Genomic DNA, 22,931 nt, shown 5'->3' on the forward strand with positions numbered 1-22,931 from the left:
TGAATACACTTATATTAGTTTAGGGAGATTGAAATAGAACCACTACCACCCCCACCTCACCCTGACACACACACACACACACACACACACACACACACTCACACACACACACACACACACACTCACACACACACACTCACATACACACACTCACACACACACACACTCACACACACACACACACACACACACACTCACACACACTCACACACACACACACTCAAACAACCCAGGAACAGATGGCTTCACAGGAGAATTCAACTGAGTGTTTAACGAAGAATTAACATCAATTCTCCACAAAATACTGCTTTCCTCCAAAATAGGGGAGGTGTGAACATGTTCCAATTCGTTTTCAGAGGCCAGTATTACCCTATGCCCAAATCAGAGAGAAGCATCACAAGAAAAGAAACTGAAGACTTTTACAAATATAGACACAAAAATTACTAACAAAACACTAGCAAACCAAATCAAAGCAGCAACATATAGAAAGTATTATACACAATGACCAAGTAGAATTTATCCCAGGAGTGCAAGTTTGAAGTTTCGCTCAACATAGGGAAATTACTGTTATATAACTTATTACTAGAATAAAGGACCAAAATCATATGATCATCTCAATAAACATAGAAAAAACACTCACCAAAACTAAGCACCTTTTATAATTTAAAAAGATAAACAAAAACAACAAACTAGGATTAGCAAGGAACTCCCTCAGCACGATAAAGAATACCTATGAAAAACTCACAGTTAACTTTATGCTTAATGGTGAAAGACAGACTGCTTTCTCACTAAGGTCAGGAACAAGACCAGGAAGCCTGCATTGCCACTGCTGTTCGACGTTGTACTGGAGGTTCTGTCCCAAGGCAAGTAGTTGAGAAAAAGAAATAAGAAGCACCCAGATTGGAAAGGAAAAGTACAACTATCTCTGTTTGCAGATTATGTGATGTTGTATATAAAGAATCTTAAGGAATACAGACACACACACACACACACACACACACACACACACACACTCAAAGAACTAATAAGTGAGTTCAGAAAAACTGCAAGATATAGGATCAACATACAAAAATCAATTGTGCCCTACCTGGTTTGGCTCAGTGGATAGAATATCAACCTGAAGACTGAAGGGTCCCAGGTTCGATTCTGGTTGGGTTGCCAGCTCAATCCCCAGCATAAGGTGTGCAGGAGGTGGCCAATCAGTGATTCTCATCATTGACATTTCTATCTCTCTCTCCCTCTCCCTTCTTCTCTGAAATCAATAGAAATATATATATTTTAAAAAATTAATTGTATTTTTAGGCAATAATATTGAAAATTCAGAAATTAAGAAAATTCCATTTACAATAGGTTAAAAAACAATAATATATTGGGAAATACACTCAACAAAAAAGGTGCAAGATTTGTACATTGAAAACTACAAAACAAGACCTAAATAAATGAAAAGACATCTAAGTTCATGGGTAGGAAGACTTAATATTGGCAATACCTCCCCAAATGATACATAGATTCAAAATGATCCCTATCAATATCCCAGCTGCCTGCCAATTTTTTGCAATAATTGGCAAGCTGGTCCTAATTCATATGGAAATACAAGAGACCCAGAATAGCTAAAAACAATTTTGAAAAAATAAGAACAAAGTTGAAGGGCTTTTTCTATTCTATTTACTCTTCAACTACATATACAGTTTTTTAAGTAGTTGGATAAACAACACTGTAAAATCAACGTGATTTAAAAAAATTACTCAAGCACAGTTTTCTTCCTTCAAATATTTGCATATGTAATTTTATAAAGTTTTAACCATAGCACAGATATATTTTGTCTTCAAAATATTTCACTTAACATGTCATAGTAATTCAATCATCCTAACTCGTAGTCTTTATAATTTTACCAGGCCACTGCAGTGATGGAGGACACCATCTTGGCAGAAACAGTCCTATAATATTCAGAATCCCTGTTAGAATGAATGTGACCATATCTAAGTCCAGATGGTATTCAGCCACAGCTCCCTAGTTGTGTGTGCCTTCGAACAGATGTGATTTAACTCTGGTTCTTTCTACTTCACTGATTATATGACTGCTTTGTGCAAATTTGTAAGCTTCTTTCTTCCTTTCTTTAGCCTTTTGTGCCTTTCAGACACTTTTGATCTATTACTTTTTCCTGTCTCCCCTGGTCCTACCCCCCTCACAGAAAATTCTTTTACAAGTCAGGAATTTAATCCATAGATTGGTTTGATTTCCTTCTTAGCTAGATCCTAATACCAGCCATCTCTTTGAAACCAGCATTGAGTCTTTGCTGTCATGGCTCCTCCCACACTGGGAGCCTCTCACCACATTATGGTTAGCTCTGTAGCAGCCAGTATTGCCAGGGCACACTGCGCTCAGCATGGTGAGACACACCTGCATCACCAGTATCTGAAGCTGGGTGAATAAGGAGATTTATGTGTAAGTGTTGGCTGGTATCTGCGTGAATATAACATTAAGCGCCTGGCACACTAGAAGCTGTAGAATCTATTACAGACATGTCTCATTTTATTGCACTTTGCTCTGTTGCACTTCATAGATGTTGTGGGTTTTTGTTTGTTTATAAATCGAGAGCAAGACCCCCCCCCCCCACACACACACACACACCAGCAAAAAGATTACAACTCACTTTATTGTGATACCTGCTTTATTATAGTGGTCTGGAACCAAACCCACAATATCTCTGAGGTATGCCTGTATTTATTTCATTTTACTTTATTATTGCCAGAAACTAATTCCAGCATGTCCTAAATGCAAGAAGTTTCATCAAAAGGTTGATGAACTTGGGTATTCAGCAGGGCTGAATCACCTGTTATTGCCTGTTGGAAATGGCTAAGGGCATTTCCCCACACCTAAATATTTGCATAGATGGATTAGCTGCCTTCTGCAAGCCCCCCACTGGGGATCGAGCACACAACGTGGGCATGTGACCTGACCAGGATTGAACCGTGGCCTCCTGGTTCATAGCTTGACGCCCAACCACTGAGCGATGCTGGTCATGAGGCCTTGCACTGAGAGAGAAATAGACCAACATTCAGGGTAAAGAGTCTTTTAAAAGTCACCAATCCAGTCCTCCCCTTTATGCCTGAGGAAAAGAAACTAAATCTTATAGAGGTAGTGACTGGCCAAGCTCACAGCCAGTTAGTGGGAGGGAATGGCCTCAAACCGTTTTATAAAAGTGTGGGACAAGGACTACTGGTGGTATTTAGTCTTTGATATTCCTCATATGATCAAAGCTATACTGTTCCTTTCTTGCCTGAGTTAGCCACTGTGTTAGACCATCATCTCTTAGTTTTCTTAAACCCTGGATTCGAACATTGATTTAATGCCCAATGGGGGTTTTCAGTGGACCCTCTCGAAGTTGCCGATTGTTACCCTACATTCACGGGATTCTCCCCCTCTCCCCTCCTTGTGCCCCTGCTTCCAGAGGCTGTGTCATCGGACCCACCTTCCACTTCAATGTTCCTGCTCTGCACTTTGGGGATGTTTCCTTTGGTGAGTATTTTTCATTCTAAATTAGAAACAGAAAAATTACTTTTCTCTACAGGGGAGGACAAATGTTTGCAAAGAGTCTTTCCATTTTTATTTTTATTTTTTATGGGTAGAAGCTGAGAGGATCTAGAATTGTACTTCTGCAGAAGTGGCATTTCAGTGCCCTTTCCCCGTTTCCATGTGGAAGTTGGAACTGCGTCCCGGACACTAACAGTTGTCAGGCCACGGCCATCCCCCCTCTTCCATTAGGGAACGGTGGAAGGCCTTATGCTTTACTCCACCATCTGAACATTACGAACATTCTGTTTATGTGCAGAACCTGATCTGCCAGGCTGGCCACACAGCTTACCTTTCCCCAGAGATGCTGTCAAGTTCAAAGTGAACTCAGTGGTGGGTCGATTCAGGTGTCTTACCACTGCAAATTGAAGACTCTTCTGTGCTTTTGTGTTCTTCTCATCCAGTTACTTCTCTAAGCCATTTTCTCCCACCTAAGCTTCCCCAATAATAAAAATGAGAAAAAACTATAACAGCAAAAAATCCTATTTATTGGTTCTTTGTATATATTCCAATCACTGCTGAGCACATTACATGCAGCACTACATTTAAACCTTTTAGCAGCCCTATGGGGAGGTACTATCTAAGATCCCCATTTTAGAGATGGAAGAACTGAGCATTGATTGGTTAAATAACTTCCTAAATTCACACAGCAGAAATTAGCATTTCAGTTGAGGTGTATTTAAAACACATACTGTCAGCACAAGTGATACTGCTGCACCCAAAGAGGCAGAAATGGGTTCTCAGGGGTTGAAACAAAACTTAAATATAACAATGGTTTGTGGTCATCCAGAGTTCAACTCTCCCCAACAGAATCTTGTCCCCTGATATTTTAATTTCTTCATTAGGAAGAATTTAACATGATTTAAGTTCTATTTAATTTTTTTCATTAGGGAGAAATTAAATAGAATTTAAGTCATATTAATGAAATATAATTTATTTGACTTGAAACTAATTTATCACATTGGTTCTTTTTAGGAGATGATAATTGTTAGAAAGGTTGAAAACCCCTGGTCTAGATCCATACTCCACAAACTTTTCCATTTTCTCCTATCATCTCCCACTTTGACGTTCAGTTCTCTTGCGTCTACTTGGGGGAAAACAGTTCTTTAGAGAAAGCTGATTAGATGCCTTTATCAATTGCTTTACCATGTGGGGGTATAACACAGAACACATTTATTTATACAGTGCTCCCCATCTGCATTATATTGGGTAAGATACTACATACCATAGGTAAATCTATAAACATGAAGTTGAATATCTGTTTGTTACTATAGAATATGACAATGGCTGGAGAGAATCTCACAAAATTGTAGGGCATGTTTGAGTGATAGACTCTTTTGAAGGAAATAAAAATGACTACAACTTGAAAATCATCTGGTGGCCAAGTAAGAAAGGCATCCTCTCTCAAGGGTGACTGTGACAGCTGCACAATAAGAAGTGAATTAGTGTCCCAAGACCTACGCAGTCATCCTCTAAACAGCTCAAACGGAGCCCCCGGGGAGGTCTGGGCAACTGATCCATGACAGCAGCATATCCTCCCACAGGCATTTCAAGACCGAGTCCAGCCCAAGGGCGTTTGGGAGATGTGCCCGGTATCAGATTGCCCTGGAGGGAGAAAACAGAGTACAAACAAGCACCTCACATCAGTTAGTTCAGGAAATTTCACACTGACTCATTGTCCAGATTCTGCTCTAGCGTTCACCTCTGCAGTGTTGATGTAAATGCTGTCCTAATGATGGGCCAACTGCTGTTTCTCAGACTTGGTCCTGCTAGAAGTTTTGGTAACTAGCTTAGGTGAAAATTAGAAGCAGCATATTTTTCTTTCCTTCTATAATATCTTATTGAACCAATTGATGAGACAGCCACTAGATAAGATGCTCAGAATAGTCAGAGAATAAAAGGGACCAAGTAACCACTGATATTCCAGGTGATCAACCAAAAGGGGCAGGGTGAGTATCTGTTAAGCCACTATTTTTTCAGGATAAATGCAATTATAACTTCCTACCTAGAGCAATTCCTTATACTATTACCTGTAATATTGAACCAAGAATGTGCTGGATTTAGAATAAGGAGTATGGAAGGCTCCAGGCACTCAGTATACTTGACAGTTGGATAATTTGGTCTAAGAAGTTAGGGTTTGAGGGCAGAGTTTTTGGAATAAATATAAGCATTTTAAAAAATGCATGATAGTTGCCTCTTCCATGACCCAGGTATGAACCATCAGTATTTTACTCAGTTATTTAAATTGACTTTCTGAAGGTAAGTAGGGAGTCAAGGGCAATGATCATAATGATCATAAAAAGATCTTAGAAAGATTGGCAGCAAGGGTCATAATAAGCACAAGCAAAGGCCACACCCAAGCAAGTGACCATTAACAGTAAGAGAGACATACCAAGGGATATCAGAATCATATAACTTTAAGATAGTAAGTAGAGAATAATATGGCCAGACGATAAAGAACAAAGTAGGCAAAGGAAAGCATCTAGCAAAGTTCCACCAAGTCTTGGGCAGAATATTTCTACATCATGTAAACACTGTTTGTTTTGAGGAGCTTGGAATGGCAATCTATTTCTGTAGGTCAACCATTTCTGGAAGTTTTATTAGCAAGCTACCATTTAAAATCTCCAGTAAAAGTGTTTTCTCCATGGCTTCTGCCAATAATTCAGTTTCTTTGGGCATCTTTTTACCCAAAAGTCTACCTTATAAGTAACCCCAGGGTCAGCAAAGTCCCTAAAGAAGACTGTTGGTATATTTTTTCAGAGAGAAGACCTGAGGGTGAATTTTTAGGGGTGGCTTCTAGATGAGTTGGTTCTTGACAATATTTAGTTATGTGTGCATGAAGCAAGCTTGATTCAGACTGATAAAAGACTTGCAATTTCCTGGATTTTCTAGTTTAATAGTCTACGAGTTCCATTGGAAATTAACCTTATCTGATGGACATTAGAATTAAAGGTAAAACTCTTCCCCCAAAGAATTCCAAGAGCCTCAGAGAGCTTGGCCAATTCAAGAAATATAATCTTGTTTTTATGCTGTAGATTTCCCAAGAATTGTGGACCATGAAATTTTACATCAAATTGTTAACGCACTGTAAGATTCTTTCTAACTTCTGTGTGAGGCTGCTGTTCCCCAAGGGAGGGAAGTTACAGTGTGTACTTTCTTAGTCACATTTATGGCAGCAGCCTTTCTATATAGGGAGGCTCAAATCCATCTAAAGAATTTACAGACAATTATAGGGACACATTCTTAAATTTATCATCTTTTATTTGAAAAGTTTACTGGAGTGTGATTTAAGCCCATGTCTCACTGCACAGTTTTTCTGGAATGTGATATCCAGCTACCGAGGAAAATTTTTCCCATCAGCTCTTGTTCAGAGGTGACCTTGTCTCCTCTGTGATGGGATCTGTGGTTTTTGTCAAAGGCTTTGGGGCACATCACAGTTGGTGTGCTGAAGACCACTGAAGTGGACAGAGGATGCTGATTTTAGGAAATGTTGGTGTTTCTAAGTTTGAGGCTCATTTTTTTTTTTTATGTCCAAAATGGGTTGTGCTGATGTTTATTGATCTCCCATTTTCTGCTTTATTTCTACAGACAACTACAAAAGTACCACCTGTTTTGCAGAATGATCTGCCAACACATTTCCCTTCACTTGGTGAAGATTTTTATTTCACTAGAAAAATTAAGGATCTATTGTCTAAAAGATCCCATGTGTCCCCCAAAATCCATGAATTGTAGTTGAATTTTTGGTCCTGGGTATTGCTGAACAATTTCACGCTCTCCTTACTTAGGTCTATTCTTTAGTAGAACAATCATGTTCTAAGTAATATAGCATCTTTTGTCAGAATTGGAACTTTTCTGCCTTACAATATTTAGCTCCTGATTTCCATAAGTCTTCTTAGAGGCTTCCTAGGTCAGGTGACAATATGCACATTAAATGAAAATCAAATCTCCTGAGAATATTGTCTTTTAAATCAAATTTAAGTGCTAGGAGAGGAATGAAGGTGCCACTGTGAGTCTTTAAGGCGTTCTAACCGAGCATGTTGTTAATTACTCCAAGAAGTGTTGAGTTTTTATATACTTTGATGATATCTTACCTTATAGATATCAAGGAAGGGAAAACAGAGGGCTGCACTGTAAAGCACTGGCATTCCGATGAGACTGTAGCTAGGACAGTGTTAGGATTTAGTGCTACCAGAATCCCAGTCTTCAACAATATCCCTGCCTTTTAGGCTTTTTGACAAGCACTATTACAGGTAATGGTACAAGGGATTGCTCTAGGGAGGAGGTTATAATTGCCTTTATTCTGAGAAAAACTAATAGCTTCAGGAAGTAGTCTGAGCAATGGTTTGGAAGAACCCATCCGAGTCTTTATAGGATCCACTTCCATAATATGCACACCCTACATTAGACGAGTGTTTGTCCCACAAATGGTCGGGTCACATCAGAGTGTAAGTCCAACGTAGCAGTTATATAGTTGTGAAACTGACTTTCTAGCAGTTCCTCTGGAATTTCCAATAATAATCCTTCAGGTGCACTTAATTAGACACTTCTTTTTTCATTAAAGATTTCTTCCAAGTTGATTGGCAGGGGTAGTATCACAGAGGGGTCATGAGCGTGTTTCCTCCACAGTCCGATTGCGTAGACAAGGCTCAGACAAGGGGACAGAAGTGGATCAGTGTACAATGCCCTCTGTAGTACTGCAGCGGTGACTCCCAGGCCAGCTGTAGAATACTGCCGTAGAAAGTAGAAAGAGTAGTGTTTGCATGCATATTTGTTCTCCTGTGGTCACTGATCATTCTTGTTCTGAAAGTGGTGGCAGGTACAATGGGCATCCAGGAGGACCCCCATCTCTCTGGAAGGGGACGTGACTCGCACTGAACCGGATGTAGGAGGGCTATAGCTATAGCACGAAAAAGCAGCTTGGTCTCAGGGAGCGAAAAGCCAATGTGCTGGTCTCTGTCTGGCTCAGAAGCAGATCGCAAAGTCCCTGTTGGTAGAGGCTGTTCCTCAGTTTTTGTGTCGTCGACCCCGAGGGCATGAGCCTCAGACAGGTCCAGGGTAAGTTATATAAAGTCTTGGCAGGCTCAGGATCACATGCGGGCAAAACCGCACAGGCTTCTCCTTTCACACACAGACAAATAAAAAGAGCAAACATGATTCTGTTTGGGGGAAATCTGTATTTCTATGCAAAAGTTAAATGCAAAATATCCTTCTAGAAGACTTCTCAGCAGCAAACTGATAACAGAGGCCAGCTCTGGGGGAGGACAGGGAATGGTGATTTTATGTCTATTGTCGCTGCGTAGTAAATGAGTAAGTATTCATTGAATAATTGAACGAATGAGTGAGTAAATGAATGAAATGTATGTGTTGGGTTTACAATTGAAAACAACATGGGGGAGAGTTAGAATTAAGCAAGTAGCGCTGAATTGCGTAGACCATTTATTTGAGAGGTTTGGCAGCTGAGGAGGTTGGAGTTAAAGGGAGGCTGTTGCGGGGCTTTTCTCACCTCATATTTTGTTTTCCAGGGTTTCCTCATACCTTGATATGTTCCCTCAATAACACCTCCCTGGTCCCCATGACCTTCAAACTGCGTATCCCTGGGGACGGCCATGAGAGCACTTCAAGCTGTGAGCAGTATTCAGACACCAAAGGACCCTCGTGGAACAAGGAGGAAGTACCCATAACGAAACCAAAAGAATTCACCATCACCCCTAACAGCGGCACCATTCGCTCCCAAGGATTCGCCGCTATCAGGGTAAAGCGCCCACCCCCCAGGCAGCTGAACTCTCCAATGGCCGTGGGACCACAGCCAGGGTTTCCCCTCCGTGCCCGGAGTCAGTGGGAAGGAGTGCCTCCCGTTCACATGGAAACATGGGCCTATCAGGAAACAAGCCGCTGTGGTGAAAGGAACCAGGCGCAAACACACTGGGCAAAAGAACTGGCACCCCTCCCTTGATTCCCGTCAGCCTCGATGGGCTGCCTCCACCTGATCAGTAGGCTGTAGGGATTTCTAGGGAAACCACAGCTCTGCACAGATAGCGCACCCATCAGCACAGATACAGAAAGATGTAAGGACTCGGTGATAATTAGGTCCTCCCTTCCTTTAGACTAGGGGTGTCGAACTCAATCAGAGAAGGGGCCAAAATCTAAAATCCAGCCTAAATCGCGGGCCGAATGGTTTACTGAACAGTCATAAACTGACAATGTCATAAACTGACAGCGGAGTGCAGTGATGACAGCGCGGTGCGGGCCACATTGCAAGGCCTGGCGGGCTGGATTTGGCCCGCGGGCCTTGTGTTTGACATGTGCTTTAGACTCAAATCGTTTGTACCAACAAATGCCCACATTTATGACACAGATGACATCCCATGGATTCAGATTTTTAGTCTGAACCTGGGCTTACTATTGGGCTGTCAGTGCCACCAGCAGAATTATTTCATGGCTAACTGAGAACGTTTTCCTGTCTTCTCTCACTGACTTTTTCCTCCTCAAACAGTCAGATCTAGCAATATTGAATGCTGCAAAATTGGAATGATTTTATCTTTTCTGGAAAAGAAAAAAGATAAGACTTTATAGCTAAGGTTAATAATTTCCTCTTTAGTCACTATCTGTGAATATTTAATTCAGCTACGGTTTTATCCCCTCAAAATTGTTTTAAATGCTTTCTTAATATCTCACCATGAATCTATTCATTGTAACACTTTTCTGGGAGTTATGTGTATTTTTTTTTTTTTTTTTTTTTTTTTTTTTTAGCTCTTTTAAAGGCTTCTCCACTGGTCCAATGAGATTTTATTTCATATATCGTTCTAACCTCTCAGGATTACTATCTCAGTCTATTTGGGCTGCTCTTATAAAATACCAGCAACCAGGTTGCTTGTAAACAACAGAGATTTATTTCTCATAAGTCTGAAGGCAGGATGTTGAAATCAGGGAGCCAGCAGGCTTGGGTTCTGCATTCTTCCAGCTTGCAGGCTGCTGACTTCTTCCATCCTCACATGGTGGATGGCCCTCTTTTATTAGGGCACTAATCCTGTTCATGAAGGCCCCATCTTTGACTTAATCACCTCCCAGTGGCCCCACCTCCCAATACTATTATGTTTGGGGCTAAGATTTCGTCATAGGAATTTGGGGAGGTCACAACCACTCACAGGTCATAGTTGCTAACTGTGAATTTCCCAGAGAGAAATGCTGTTGCAATGACTGTATTTAATTTTTTTTTTATTTCTTAATGCTCAGACTACCTGTTAGCTACCTTCCCTTTTTATTTTTATTTTATTTTTCTTTTTTTGCCTCTTTCACATAGTACAGGAAGATTTGAGAAGGTGAAGATCTATCTAGCAGCCTTCTGCCAGAACCACGTGTTTTTCTGCCTCCTAACCACAGCTCAGAGACATAAAAAGGGCAGATCACTCCAGGAATCTCTGAACACAGGGGCACCTGCCGCTCTCCAAATCTGACATGTCTTCTTTCCAAATCATTGACCCCCATCTTCACTTCATTTTTCCTTTCTATTTGGAAAAAGCTTTCTCCAAGCTTCAATTTTCCCTCATCATCTGTACTCCAACCATGTCTTCTGTGGACTCAAATTTGCATCCAGTAATTCCCTCTGCAACTAAAAAAATTTTAATTAGTACCTGATACATAATGTATAGCTAGAAATGCCTTACCCTGTGCCAGAAGCTGTTTTCTAGACTTGCACGTATCCCTTCCAGTACAAATCATTGTAAAGCAATTATAATCATAACAAGGCTTCAAAAGCCTAAATGTAACGTTTCACAACAGTAAATAAAACACGGGGTAAAAAAAATACTACTTGCCAGATATTGTCCTTAGGCAGACCTTTCTTTGGCACCTCTATTTTCTGCTTTAATAATGACTATCGGGGCAGGGGACGAGGGGAAAGAAAAAAAAAAAAAACACGCACAACACAGAACTAGCTGATGTTTCATGCCATTCTCTGCCTCGGACATGGTTATGTCATGTATTTTGCTATAAGAGACATTTAGCTGGAGTGCTTTCTTGGTGTCCTAAATTTTCATCATTAACACAGCCCAGTGGTATGGGGAACGACTTAAATTGCAATAATCAGCGTTTGTTTGATGCGGCTCATCCTTCATGGTCACTTCCCCCCTTGTGTAGGTGCACGGCTTCTTTGATAACAGTCTCCTCAGAAATGAGCCGGCCTGTTGTACTAAGAGCCGCTGGGCTTCTGGCCTGGCCTTTGAAAAAGCTCAGCATGCCCTGGCCCCGAGATGCAGCTGGCTCACCGAAACATGTGACATGCCATGCGTCCCACAGACAAGTACCGAGAGGCTGCCCTCCTCCGTGTCCCCGGGCTCCCCTCTTCCCTCTGCAGCGGGAGAGCTGGGCTCTTGGAAGAGCGGCTTTTCCCCTTTCGCCTTCCAGGTGACCTTATGCTCCAACACCGTGCAGAAATACGAGCTGGCCCTGGTGGTGGACGTGGAGGGCATCGGCGAAGAAGTGCTGGCGCTCCTCATTACAGCAAGGTATTGCTCGCCCGCTCCCCCCCCCCCCCCCCCCGCTTGTCCCCGCCTCCCTGGGCCCCGGGAAGGGCTGCCTCTCCAGGAGGCGGCAGGCCTGTCAAAGGCCCACACTGCATTTGTTCTGCTTTCCCCGAAGGGAGGCTGAGTGTGATCGGAATGACAGAGCTTTCAAACTGCAGATGCTCCTTCACCTTCCGTGGAGATGAGAGAAGGTGTGTGTGTGTGTGTGTGTGTGTGTGTGTGTGTGTGTGTGTGTGTTTGAAGAATACTGGTGCTCTCTGGTTTTAAGTTTCTGACTTTCCAGGTATATAGCTAAAAGGATTTTAGCAGAAAGATGTGAACAGTTGCTGTTTCTTATGTTTATCATTAAATAAGGATGAGCCCGAAGGTCTGCAGCAGAAAGAGTGGTGCCCACAATTCTGCAGTGGATGATCCATTTAGCAAGACAGTCCAGCTCCGGGCTGCAATTGGGCACCCAAACAAGGCCCTTTCTAACTATAAACTTCTCAAAACCATCACCAACTTCTCTACTTTAAAAAAATATATATTTTTATTGCTTTCAGAGAGGGGGAGAGAGAGATAAAAACATCAATGATAGGAATCATTGGTTGACTGCCTCCTGCACACCTCCTGGGGATGGAGCCCATAACCCGGGCATGTGCCCTGACAAGGGGTCAAACCATGACTTCCTGGTTCATAGGTCAACACTCAACCACTGAACCACACCAGGTGGACAGCTTCTCTCTTTTTTAACGGAGCCAGCAATGGGCTCTGTAGTCAGGTTAGGATCCTGGCTTGCTTTGGTGACTCTGTCTACTTGACCAAGTTACCGTCTTCCCACTGATGGTGACAGTGACCCTGAATACAATCATTGGCCGCACTGTTGCCAAAGCAAAGGAGGGTCCAGATCTTGGACTTGAGAGTGTACACAGGAAAATGCCATCTAAAGGAAACAGAACATTCCTGGCAATACATCAATTCCTAGAATTTAGTTCTGTCATGAATCTTAAGAAAATGCACCCTGAAGAAGGTGCAGACCTACTGGTTGATGGAGGCATCATAAGGGGCCCCTTTGCATGGGCCTGGGGCTTGGATGAAGTCAAAGAGCGGCCCTACAGCAGCTTGAAGGCCCAGGTCTTGTCGTGATCTACTTACTCAGTGTTCCTTCCCAACACCGAAGTGATTCATCTGTTTGTTTCATCTGGTCCTGTCTGTACCCAAGTTGGCCTTTTTGTGTAGTCTTGCATTTTTTTATGTGTGTTTATTCTGATACTTTCCAGCCTCTTTTCCCTACAGCTATCAATAGGAAATACGATTTAAAAAAAAAAGAAAGAAAGAAAGAAAGAAGAAGGCCTGCCTGGCCGGTGCGGCTGTGGTTCAGTGCGGACCTATAAACCATGAGGCCGTGCTTTGATTCCATTCAGGGCATATGCCCCGGTTGTGGGCTCAATCCCCAGTGGGAGGCATATACTAGTAACAGGCAGCTGATCAATGGTTCTTCCTCATCACTGATGTTCCTCTCTCTCTCTCCCTCTCCCTTCCTATAAAAAAATTTATTTTATTTATTTATTTTTAAAAAAAAGGTCCTGCCAAGACTGATTTGGCTCAATAAATAGAGCGTTGGCTTGGGGACTGAAAGGTCCTGGGTTCGATTCTGGTCAAGGGCATGTACCTTGGTTGCGGGCACATCCCCAGTAGGGGGTGTGCAAGAGGCAGCAAATAGATGACTCTCTCTCATTGATGTTTCTAACTCTCTATCTCTCTCCCTTCTTCTCTCTACAAAATCAATAAAATATATTTTAAAATAAAATAAAATAAATAAAAATAAGGTCCTAAGAGGCTATGAGTTTCTACCACGTCAAGTACTATAAACCCTCTCAGCCACAGCATTCCAGGTAGTACAGGATTAGCTTTTGAAAGCCATTGTGTCAGCTGACAACTTCCATTTTAGCTAAACACGCACACTCATCCCTTGTGGAATCATCTCAAGCTTTGGGGTTAACAGGACTCTCTTTCCTGTCATTACAGCACTTCCCTGTAATCTGTGGAACCTGCTCAAAGACTCTCAACAGAGAATTGCTTTTCTAACTTGCTCTCTACAGTGATTTTCCCAGAGAGCCAGCAGCGATGGCTTGTCGTGCCCACTCCCGCACATCAGTCGCCTCTTACCGAGCCCTTCCATGGCCCTTCATTCACATAAGCCCCTGCATTTCCCACGGTTCCCTAAGAAGAGTTAATGATGCTACTGTCAACCCCTGGAATCACCTGCATTTTATTTATAAGCAACATGGGGCTCCGGGCGGGGGAGGAGGCGCACAACTTGCTCAAGGTTGTGCTTGAACCTGGCTCTGTGGGACTTCGGTGCCAGCGCTCCTCACCATTGTGCTGTATTGTGACAGTGCAGCCGGGCAGGGCAGAGGCTGAGACTCACAGACACAAATAAAACCTAAGTCACCTCATGATAGACCAGCTGCACACCCAGGGCTTCCATTCCTCCCTCTCCAGCACACACCCCTCCCTCCCTCCCTCCCCTCCTCCCTCCCTCTCCTCCACCCCAGCCCCTGTTGTCAGCGTGCCAGCTCTGGGTCCAGCAGATGCCTGAGCCTGCTGATCCAAGACAGCTGTTCTGCATAGGAATCAGAATTATTACCATTATTTAGCTGGTGTGAGCTGTTACCAGCCCTCGGGGGGGACTCTGGCTGGTCCAAAGTGGCACAGCTAGTTAGAACCCCATGCTGGTGGCATTGCCCCTGTTTGTCGGGGGAACGGGTTCACTAACCCTGAGTAACCTGTCCAATGGGGGTCCCTTGCCAAAGGAAGGCTAAGTTTGAAAAACAGTGGGAATGTTAGTTGTTACCCACAGACGACAGCTGTTTAAGGAGTCCTGCTTCCAGCCCTTTTTTGATTAAAAAAAAAAAATGATGATGACTGGGGGCTAAGGGAGAGAGGAGAAGGCAAGGAGTGAAGATTTGAAAGTGATTAATGTAGTTATTAGAGAAAAATACGACTTGACAGTAACAAATAGGTTTAGCTTGGGACTCTTGGTTCTCCCTACGTAAACGAGCTTTCTACGCTTTTAAATTCTTTAACGGGCTCCTTCCTTTGAGCAGGTGCATTGTGCCTGCCCTCCGCATGGCTAACGCAGAGGTGGACTTCGGGCGCTGCTTCCTGAGGTACCCGTACGAGAAGACCATCCAGCTCGTCAATCCCGATGACCTCCCGGGATGCTACGAGGTCCTGCCCCAGGTGAGTTACCTGATCCTCTTTTCGGTGTTGATGTTTCAACAGTTGGATTCCCTCAACGAGAAAGAGATATCCTTCTTTGGATCCGTATTCCTAAACACACGACCTTGTGTGATTCTGACTTTGAAACCCCAGGATAATCTGAGGATGGGGTTATAAAGCCACATCTGGATCGCCACCTGCATGCGTGAGCAGCTGCGGGTGTAAGCAGTTGCTAATTTCCTAGGAAAATTGCCTCTGATAAAGAAAGCGTCAATTAAGCCAACACGCAGAAGTTGCACCTGCAGATAATTGCCTGGGAATTAACCGTGCACGGGGAACGAGGCAGAGCTGGGGGTTTTCATTTTTGTCCGAGGCCGTGACGTGAACCGCTTCACTAAGACGAGGTAATGCAATATTGATATGCTGGACTAGAAGGCTAGAGATAGTCAGCAGTGAAAAAGGAGAAAGTGTCTCTTCATGTTTTATGAAATAGATTGTCCACACGCCACTACACCTGGCCAGGTGGGAGACTAAGCAGTCAAATGCATATGGATTAGAGATTTTAGAAGATCTGTGCAGCCCAGAGGAATGGAGAAGGTTCCTAATGAGATGCAGTTTACCCAGAGTGCATTGGGCTTAAACTCAGTTCTGTAAGGACAGTACCCTGATAAAAAAAAAAAAAATTCATGCAAACAAAATCAAATGTGGATTTTATTTGGCTTCGAGTTCAAAATGAGTTAGAAGCCAGTGTGGGGAACCACAGAACCAAGACAGGTTTAGGCCCATCAGAAAAACGTGTTTAGCTTGAGAAAGGAGGTGGCCGCCATCAACGCAGAAATTTGTCTTCGGAGTAGCTGCAGAGGGACGTGCAGCTAGATCAGGCCACATGAAACCAGCCCGGGCAGGAGAGACCGGGGCGCTCCAGACGGGTAAAACCCCACGCTCTGCCGTCCTCTCCAGGAGCTGCGCTTCGGAGGAGTGCTTCCCAGATTCCCCAAACTCACCTGGCCATGCGGTTTTTAAGGTTTTTCTTAGTGGTGGTTGTCAATGTACAAGAGCTAGTGATAGGCTGGGCAGAGTTCATTTTGTAGACGCTGGACAACACCCATTCATTTGCCCACCTATTTCCCCATTTAAAAGAAACGTGTCCTGAGCATATGTTTTGGGCCAGAAAGCGGGCATGGAGAAGTGCCCCGCCCATGGTGACGCCGGACACGCCGGCAGTGTGGGCTGTGGGAACGGACTGCAGGGCACTAGGGATCCCTGCAGGGGGATTGAGGGTGAGGGTGCAGGCAGGCCGAAGGGAGCAGGCATTCCAGGAAGAGGAGGTCGGGGAGCGCCATGTGTCCGGGGAGTACAGTGGCCCCTCTCGGTGGGACACAAAGGGACAAGGGGGAGGGGGTAAGGTGTGGGGGCCGGGGGGCCCGGTGGGGAAGGTGGCCGGGGGCAGCTGCTGCCCTGAGCTGATTCACGTTGTGGACAATCTCCGCCTCCTGCCGGGTTGCGCACTTTGAACTTAGGGCCTTATGCACCCTCCACCAAACTCCCTCCGGGCAAAATCGGGGTGCTCGTCCCTGCACACTCGCTTGAACAGTGTGGCATTTCTAAAGAACCTCCACGGACGCCGGACAACACTTGTTTCAAAATAATCGAATGTCCTGCCGGGGGCTTGTCATCTCTCTGGCTCGTCTCTCCCACCAGGTGGACGAGGACTCGCCCGCGGTGCTGCTCTCCAGTCCCCGCCCCTTCGGGATCATCCCTCCCCAAAGCACCGTCCACATCCCCCTGGTCCTGGAGGCCCAGGTCACCGGGGAGCACCGGTCCACCGTCTACGTCTCGGTCTTCGGGAGCCAGGACCGCCCTGTGGTGAGAGGCAGCTTTCAGATTGCAGTTACAGTCGCTGTGCTTCTTGCCAAACCTCCAGGCCTCCGCTTTTAAGGCGCATGCCGTATCTGCATATCCTCCCATTGTTTGTCGTTCTACAATTCTACATTTTCACTCCACAGTAAAAAAACAAACAAAACAAAACAAACAAAAAAAAAAAAAAAAAAAAAAAAACTAGCCATAGGGCACTTTGGGAATCTATTTGCGGGTAACTCCAAAAGGAGTGGTGTTTGTAGCACTTGTTCTTACACTCTGTTAAGGAGTTTTTCATAGAGAGACATGCCTGACCCTCTCTCTCTCCAGACCTATCCAGTTGGAATCTCTGCCAGGAGAGCACACCTATATATGTATTTTTAAAATGAGTGATTCTCTTTTTTAAAAAAAAAAATATATATATTTTTTTTATTGAAAACACAGCTCGTGTGAGGAGCTGCACTTTATGAAAGAAAAAGGCCCCTTTCCTGGCTGAGGACACAGGGTGAGGGGTGTGGAGCGAGGTGGATCTCAGCCCCCATGCGCAGTGTGTGCGGCGGACAGCCACTGGACAAGCAGCAGAACGCGGCTCAGTTCAGCCACTTCTAATTTTTTCTTTTTTTAAAATATATTTTTATAGATTTCAGAGAGGAAGGGAGAGGGAGAGAGGAATGGAAACACCCATGACGAAAGAGAATCATTGATCAGCTGCCTCCTGCATGCCCCACACTGGGGATCAGGCCCTCAACCTGGGCTTGTGCTCTGACGCAGAATGGAAAACCGTAGCCTCCTGATTCATAAGTTGATGTTCAACCACTGAGCCACGCCGGCCAGGCCACTTCCTACTGTTAAGTGCTAGTCCTCAGCCCCACGCTGAGTGTTTTTGAAGCTGAATACTGGGTGGCATATAGAGGACTGTTATCTGGTTTCCCCTTGGTGCACAGCTCCAGGCTGACCCAGGAAAGCAGGCCATCCTGGAGGGATTTCAGACTGAATTCAAAGGTCTGGCCAGCATGGCCATCCCTGTGTCCCTCTGTCCAAGAGTACCAGGGGGAAGGAAGGAGGTCCTCCTGAGCACCCTTTGGTGCCCCTGCTTTTTGCAGAAGAGGTGGCTAGAAATTTCTGTTTCAATCGAATTTCAAGGCCAGCCGTTTTCAGCTGTTCTCTCTCTGGGAACGCAGACGTGCGAGTTGAGGAGCATCGGAGAAGGCCCGGTTATCTACGTCTATCCCGACCAGGTGGATTTTGGCAAGATCTACGTCCTCCAGGAGTCCTCCAGGATCATCAACCTCTCCAACCAGTCCCTCATCCCTGGGTTGTTTCAGGCACACATGGTGAGTACAATAGTATCCTGCGGGACCCTCGTGGGATTAAAGTACAGCTTTGCCTTTGCAACAAGCCTTTGGAAATGACCACCAATTACCTGGTTCAACTGCATTCAACTCTGTCATTCTCATCCTCCACTCCTTTTCATGGTAGTCATTCTGTTGGCTAAGAAAAACAATATGCATGTGGTTTGGTAAACAAACAAATATATTTACACTAACTTAGAAATTAACTACAGTGGGAAGAAATCGAAATACCTTTTATTAAATGTCAACTTAATATACAATACTAAAGCTGCTGACTCATTCTTACAGAAATTACTAAGCATTCAGGGGTCCTCAAACTTTTTAAAGTGGGGGCCAGATCACGGTCCCTCAGAGAGCTGGAGGGCCGGACTATATGAATTACTAATTCCTACTGTAACACCTCGGCTGCGCTCACTGCCCAAAAAACCTGGCGGGCCAGATCAGACTCCTCTACGGGCCGCATGTGGCCCACGGGCCGTAGTTTGAAGACCCCTGCATTAGGGAATAGTTTTTGTTTTGTTTTTTAATTTCACCCAAGGATATTTTTTCCCATTGATTTTTAGAGAGAGTGGAAGTGGGGGGGGGGGGGGGGAGACAGAGAGAGAAAAACATTGATGTTAGAGAGACACATCAGTTGGTGCCGAGGAGACCAAGCTTGCAATCGAATTATGTGCCCTTGACTGATTCGAACCCGCAACCCTTCAGTCCACGGGTCAATGTTTTAACCACTAAACCAAATCTGCCAGAGCAAGAAATAGTTTTAATTAATAGTTGTTTTTTCCTTAGCCAAGCCCACAGCTCAGAACCCAGGTAAAATATTTCTTGCACTTAATTTCTAGCTTCGTGAGAAATAACTAGGGTCAAGGACACACGGCTCACTTCTCTTACTTCTGTGAATTCGGGTCTAGGAGTTCTTTTCTTTTCCTGTGGCTGCCCTGACGGGAGGGGTCATCCTCTCTCCTCTCTTGGCTGCCGGCGAAAGTCAGCCCTCCCTCCCCAGCTGCGGGCCCCACTGTCAGCCATCTGTCCCGCTCAGCCTTGCACATCAGGACAGACACCATGATTACATTCTCCCTCAGCGAGAAACATCTGTTTGTTGGCAGTTGGAGGGGCCTGGAGATGGGAAGCTGGAAGCCCACCTTCCCTGTGACTTTACAGGGGTCTTCAAACTACGGCCCGTGGGCCACATGCGGCCCGCAGAGGAGTCTGATCCGGCCCGCCAGGTTTTTTGGGCAGTGAGCGCAGCCGAGGTGTTACAGTAGGAATTAGTAGTTCATATAGTCCGGCCCTCCAGCTCTCTGAGGGACCATGATCTGGCCCCCACTTTAAAAAGTTTGAGGACCCCTGCGTTAGGAAGATACATGACACTAAGAGCGATTTTGAGTTTCTCAGAAATAAATGCTATCCCCCCCAAAATTGTTTTTTTTAAACACTGAATTTCTTGGTATAATATGTGTGAAGATCATTTTTTTTTCTGTTCCATTAAAGCTTAACTTATTCTGAGAGTTTAAAAAAAAATTGATTAGTAAAAGAAGGGTGTGTTGTGGCCAGCGGGGAGCAATAATTTCTCCTTGGCTTTGGAATGCCTGAAACACCACCCTCCCCGAAGGCTTCCCAGTGCAAACCTAGAACAATAGAGTGAGTCACCTTGGTTTGGAGGGTTTAAAAAAAAAATGCCAAAAATGTGAGAGCAGAGCACAAAAGGTCCTCTTGGCAAGAATTCCCCGGCTTTGCTTGTACACAAGGCACGGCTCCTTCGGGAAGATGGATGTCCTTTCTCCCGGAGACACCAGAAATGAGGGCGAGAAGATGGTAGCGCCCCAGGGCCCGGCCCTCGGCTCCGGGCTGGAAACAGATGCCTCGTTTGCATGGGTGCCCCTCGCCAGGTAGAGCAAGCGCATTCATTCATGGCTCAGCACCTGGTGGAGAGCATCTGGAATCCTTTCCCTTTTCCGCCTGGCTCTGACACAGCCTCAGGTACCTGAACTTGAGAGCTTGTATGCAGATGTCAGCGACACCTTGGGAACCAGCTGGCGCTGAAACATCTCCACAGCGGCCTTCTGCCTCTGTGGTCTGCGGGAGAGGCTGTGGCGGTTAGATTGGCGTTTTCAGGACCCAGGAGACAGGAATTCTGATGCCTCGTGCAAGTGTGGCTCTTTTTAGGCATCTGTATTCTTGGTCCCTTGTCAGAGCCACCCAGAGTGGTGTGGTGTCAAGGGAATCATGGGGCCTTTACATCTCCTTCAGACCCTAAGCCATCTGGTCATTTCTTCGTTTAAATGGGGATCCCCTTTCTATATTTACTTGTTTATCTGCCTGTCTCCTTCCAATGACAAGGGTCTATGCTTTGAGTTCCCTACACCTAGCAGCAGGATTAGTAGTTATGAAGATGAAAATACAATGACATTAATTATGACGAATGTTTATGTAGTTCTGTTTGCAACTTAAGATGCTGCATTTCATTTACTATGACTCTGAGAGAAATACTACTATAATGCCCATTTTAACCAGGTAGAAACAGAGGTGCAAGACAGATTAAGTAGATTGCCATAACCCGAAGTGGCAGAGCCCAGTTCTGACCCCTGACAATCTGATTCTAGACCCGTGCTCTCTTCCCTGAGGCTGCTGTGCTGCCTAACTTTGCCTAATCAGTGGATAGGCAAAATAGACTTAGAAATGGTGAAAGGATTTTGGTTTGGGGTTCATCAAAGACCCTTAAAGATAGACACCTACCCTGGCTAGTGTGGCTCAGTGGTTGAACATCCATCTATGAACCAGGATGTCACGGTCCAATTCCTGGTCAGGACACATGCCTGAGTTGTGGGTTTGATCCCCAGTGGGGGTTGGTTGGTCAGGAAGCAGCCGACCAATGAATCTCTCTCATCATTGATGTTTCTATCTCTCCCTCTCCCTTCCTCTCTCAGAAATCAATTTAAAAATATATATTTTTAAAAGATAAGACACCTAAAAGAGCAGGTTTTGCTAAAAGAGTAAGAGAAGAAATTAAGAAGCATTTCTGAAATAGACAAAAGGACCAGATATTTTTCATTTTATTCAGAAAATATGTTGAAATGTATATATGCAAATAATCCCCAGAATGTCATTTTTCAACCAACCATAATTCTTTCAATTATGTATCTGAAATAATGGCACAGTCTCCTTCCAACTTTTTTTGATCCTTTGTAATATAGTATGACAAAACAGTCAGTTCACATATGTAAGTGTGTATAAAAATTTTTCACTACTACAGCCCTTAAAAGAGATTTAAATACTAAGTTATGACCCATTTATTTAAATATAATTTTATTGATTTCAGAGAAGAAGGGAGAGGGAGAGAGCAATAGAAACATCAATGACAGAATCATTAACCAGCTGCCTCCTGCACGCCCCCTACTGGGGATCAAGGCTGATCCCTGGTCACGTGCCCAGACTGGGACTCGAACCATGCATGACCTCCTGGTTCATAGGTTGACACTAAACCACTGGGCCACACCAGCGGGGCAAGTTATGACCCATTTTATCAAAATAAACAGACAAACACAGAAGGAGATTGGCAGGCATTTTTCATCCGTCCATGATAGGAGATAGTGAAATTGTGGGCATTCTGGAGAGCTCATTTTTAGCTTGTAGCAGCTGGTTTGCTGAGATGAGTAGCCACACTATGCTATTTCTACTTACCTGAAGCTCCTGCAGATCTAGAACTTAGTTCTCCCTTTACTCTTGGCGTATTAGTGCTAGAGAGATTTCTAATGGACAAGCCATAATTCTCCAAGGCTCTTTGATAGATGCTGCTATTAAGATATTGCACCCCATAATGTGTGGGAAGCGAAGGTAGAATGAGCTGTTTCTCAGCCTTCAGAGGGCCTATTAGCTCTGCCCTCAGAATAGCCATTACTTTGATGGAAGGAAACAGGTGAAGTGGGGAAAAAAGACATAAGGAAGAGGAAAAGAAATGGGCATGAATCAGAGACCAAGTGCAGTTGTTTAGTTGTTGTTTCTGAGGGTTTTGCAAAATAGTAGCTTTGTTTCCTAAAAGACACTCTGTCATAACCTTTGGTCTTTAGCTCATAGGTAAGCTCTTCTGCTGAATGTGATTCATGCCATAGAACTTTCTATGTCCTCAACACACCTGGCGCCCGTTAGGTTTGCAGTGTCCACTCTGAGGTTGTCCTGGCTGAGGGGACCGCCCAGGTTACACACCCAGAACGGCAGCCCCTCTGTTGCAACACAGAGTCTGTACTGTAATCAGTCCTTTTCGGTTTCACTGTGGAAATATTTTATTCCAGAAGTCAGTGTATATTCAACACTTTTTTTAATACAGAGAAATTCAAGAGCTACACTTGGCTCTCAGATCTAATGCATATTAACCTCCCCTACTCTAACCTCAGGTCTTCTATTTTGAAAAAAATCAAATATTGAAGTT

At 44.3% G+C, this 22,931-nt stretch overlaps 1 protein-coding gene across 2 annotated transcripts in view; it reads left to right on the forward strand.

Moving 5' to 3' along the window:
* Positions 1 to 22,931, forward strand: part of HYDIN (HYDIN axonemal central pair apparatus protein) — a 326,576-nt gene that overhangs the window by 142,925 nt on the left and 160,720 nt on the right. For both annotated transcript variants that reach the window (XM_084906677.1, XM_084906678.1), the window contains exons 14-19: positions 3,452 to 3,519; positions 9,096 to 9,325; positions 11,977 to 12,077; positions 15,185 to 15,320; positions 17,001 to 17,165; positions 18,338 to 18,490. In XM_084906677.1, coding sequence (XP_084762803.1) covers positions 3,452 to 3,519; positions 9,096 to 9,325; positions 11,977 to 12,077; positions 15,185 to 15,320; positions 17,001 to 17,165; positions 18,338 to 18,490 — 853 coding nt within the window. The remainder of the gene's footprint in view (positions 1 to 3,451; positions 3,520 to 9,095; positions 9,326 to 11,976; positions 12,078 to 15,184; positions 15,321 to 17,000; positions 17,166 to 18,337; positions 18,491 to 22,931) is intronic.

Source organism: Pipistrellus hanaki, assembly GCF_964339955.1.
Source record: "Pipistrellus hanaki genome assembly, chromosome: 15".
NCBI classification, from domain to species: domain Eukaryota; kingdom Metazoa; phylum Chordata; class Mammalia; order Chiroptera; family Vespertilionidae; genus Pipistrellus; species Pipistrellus hanaki.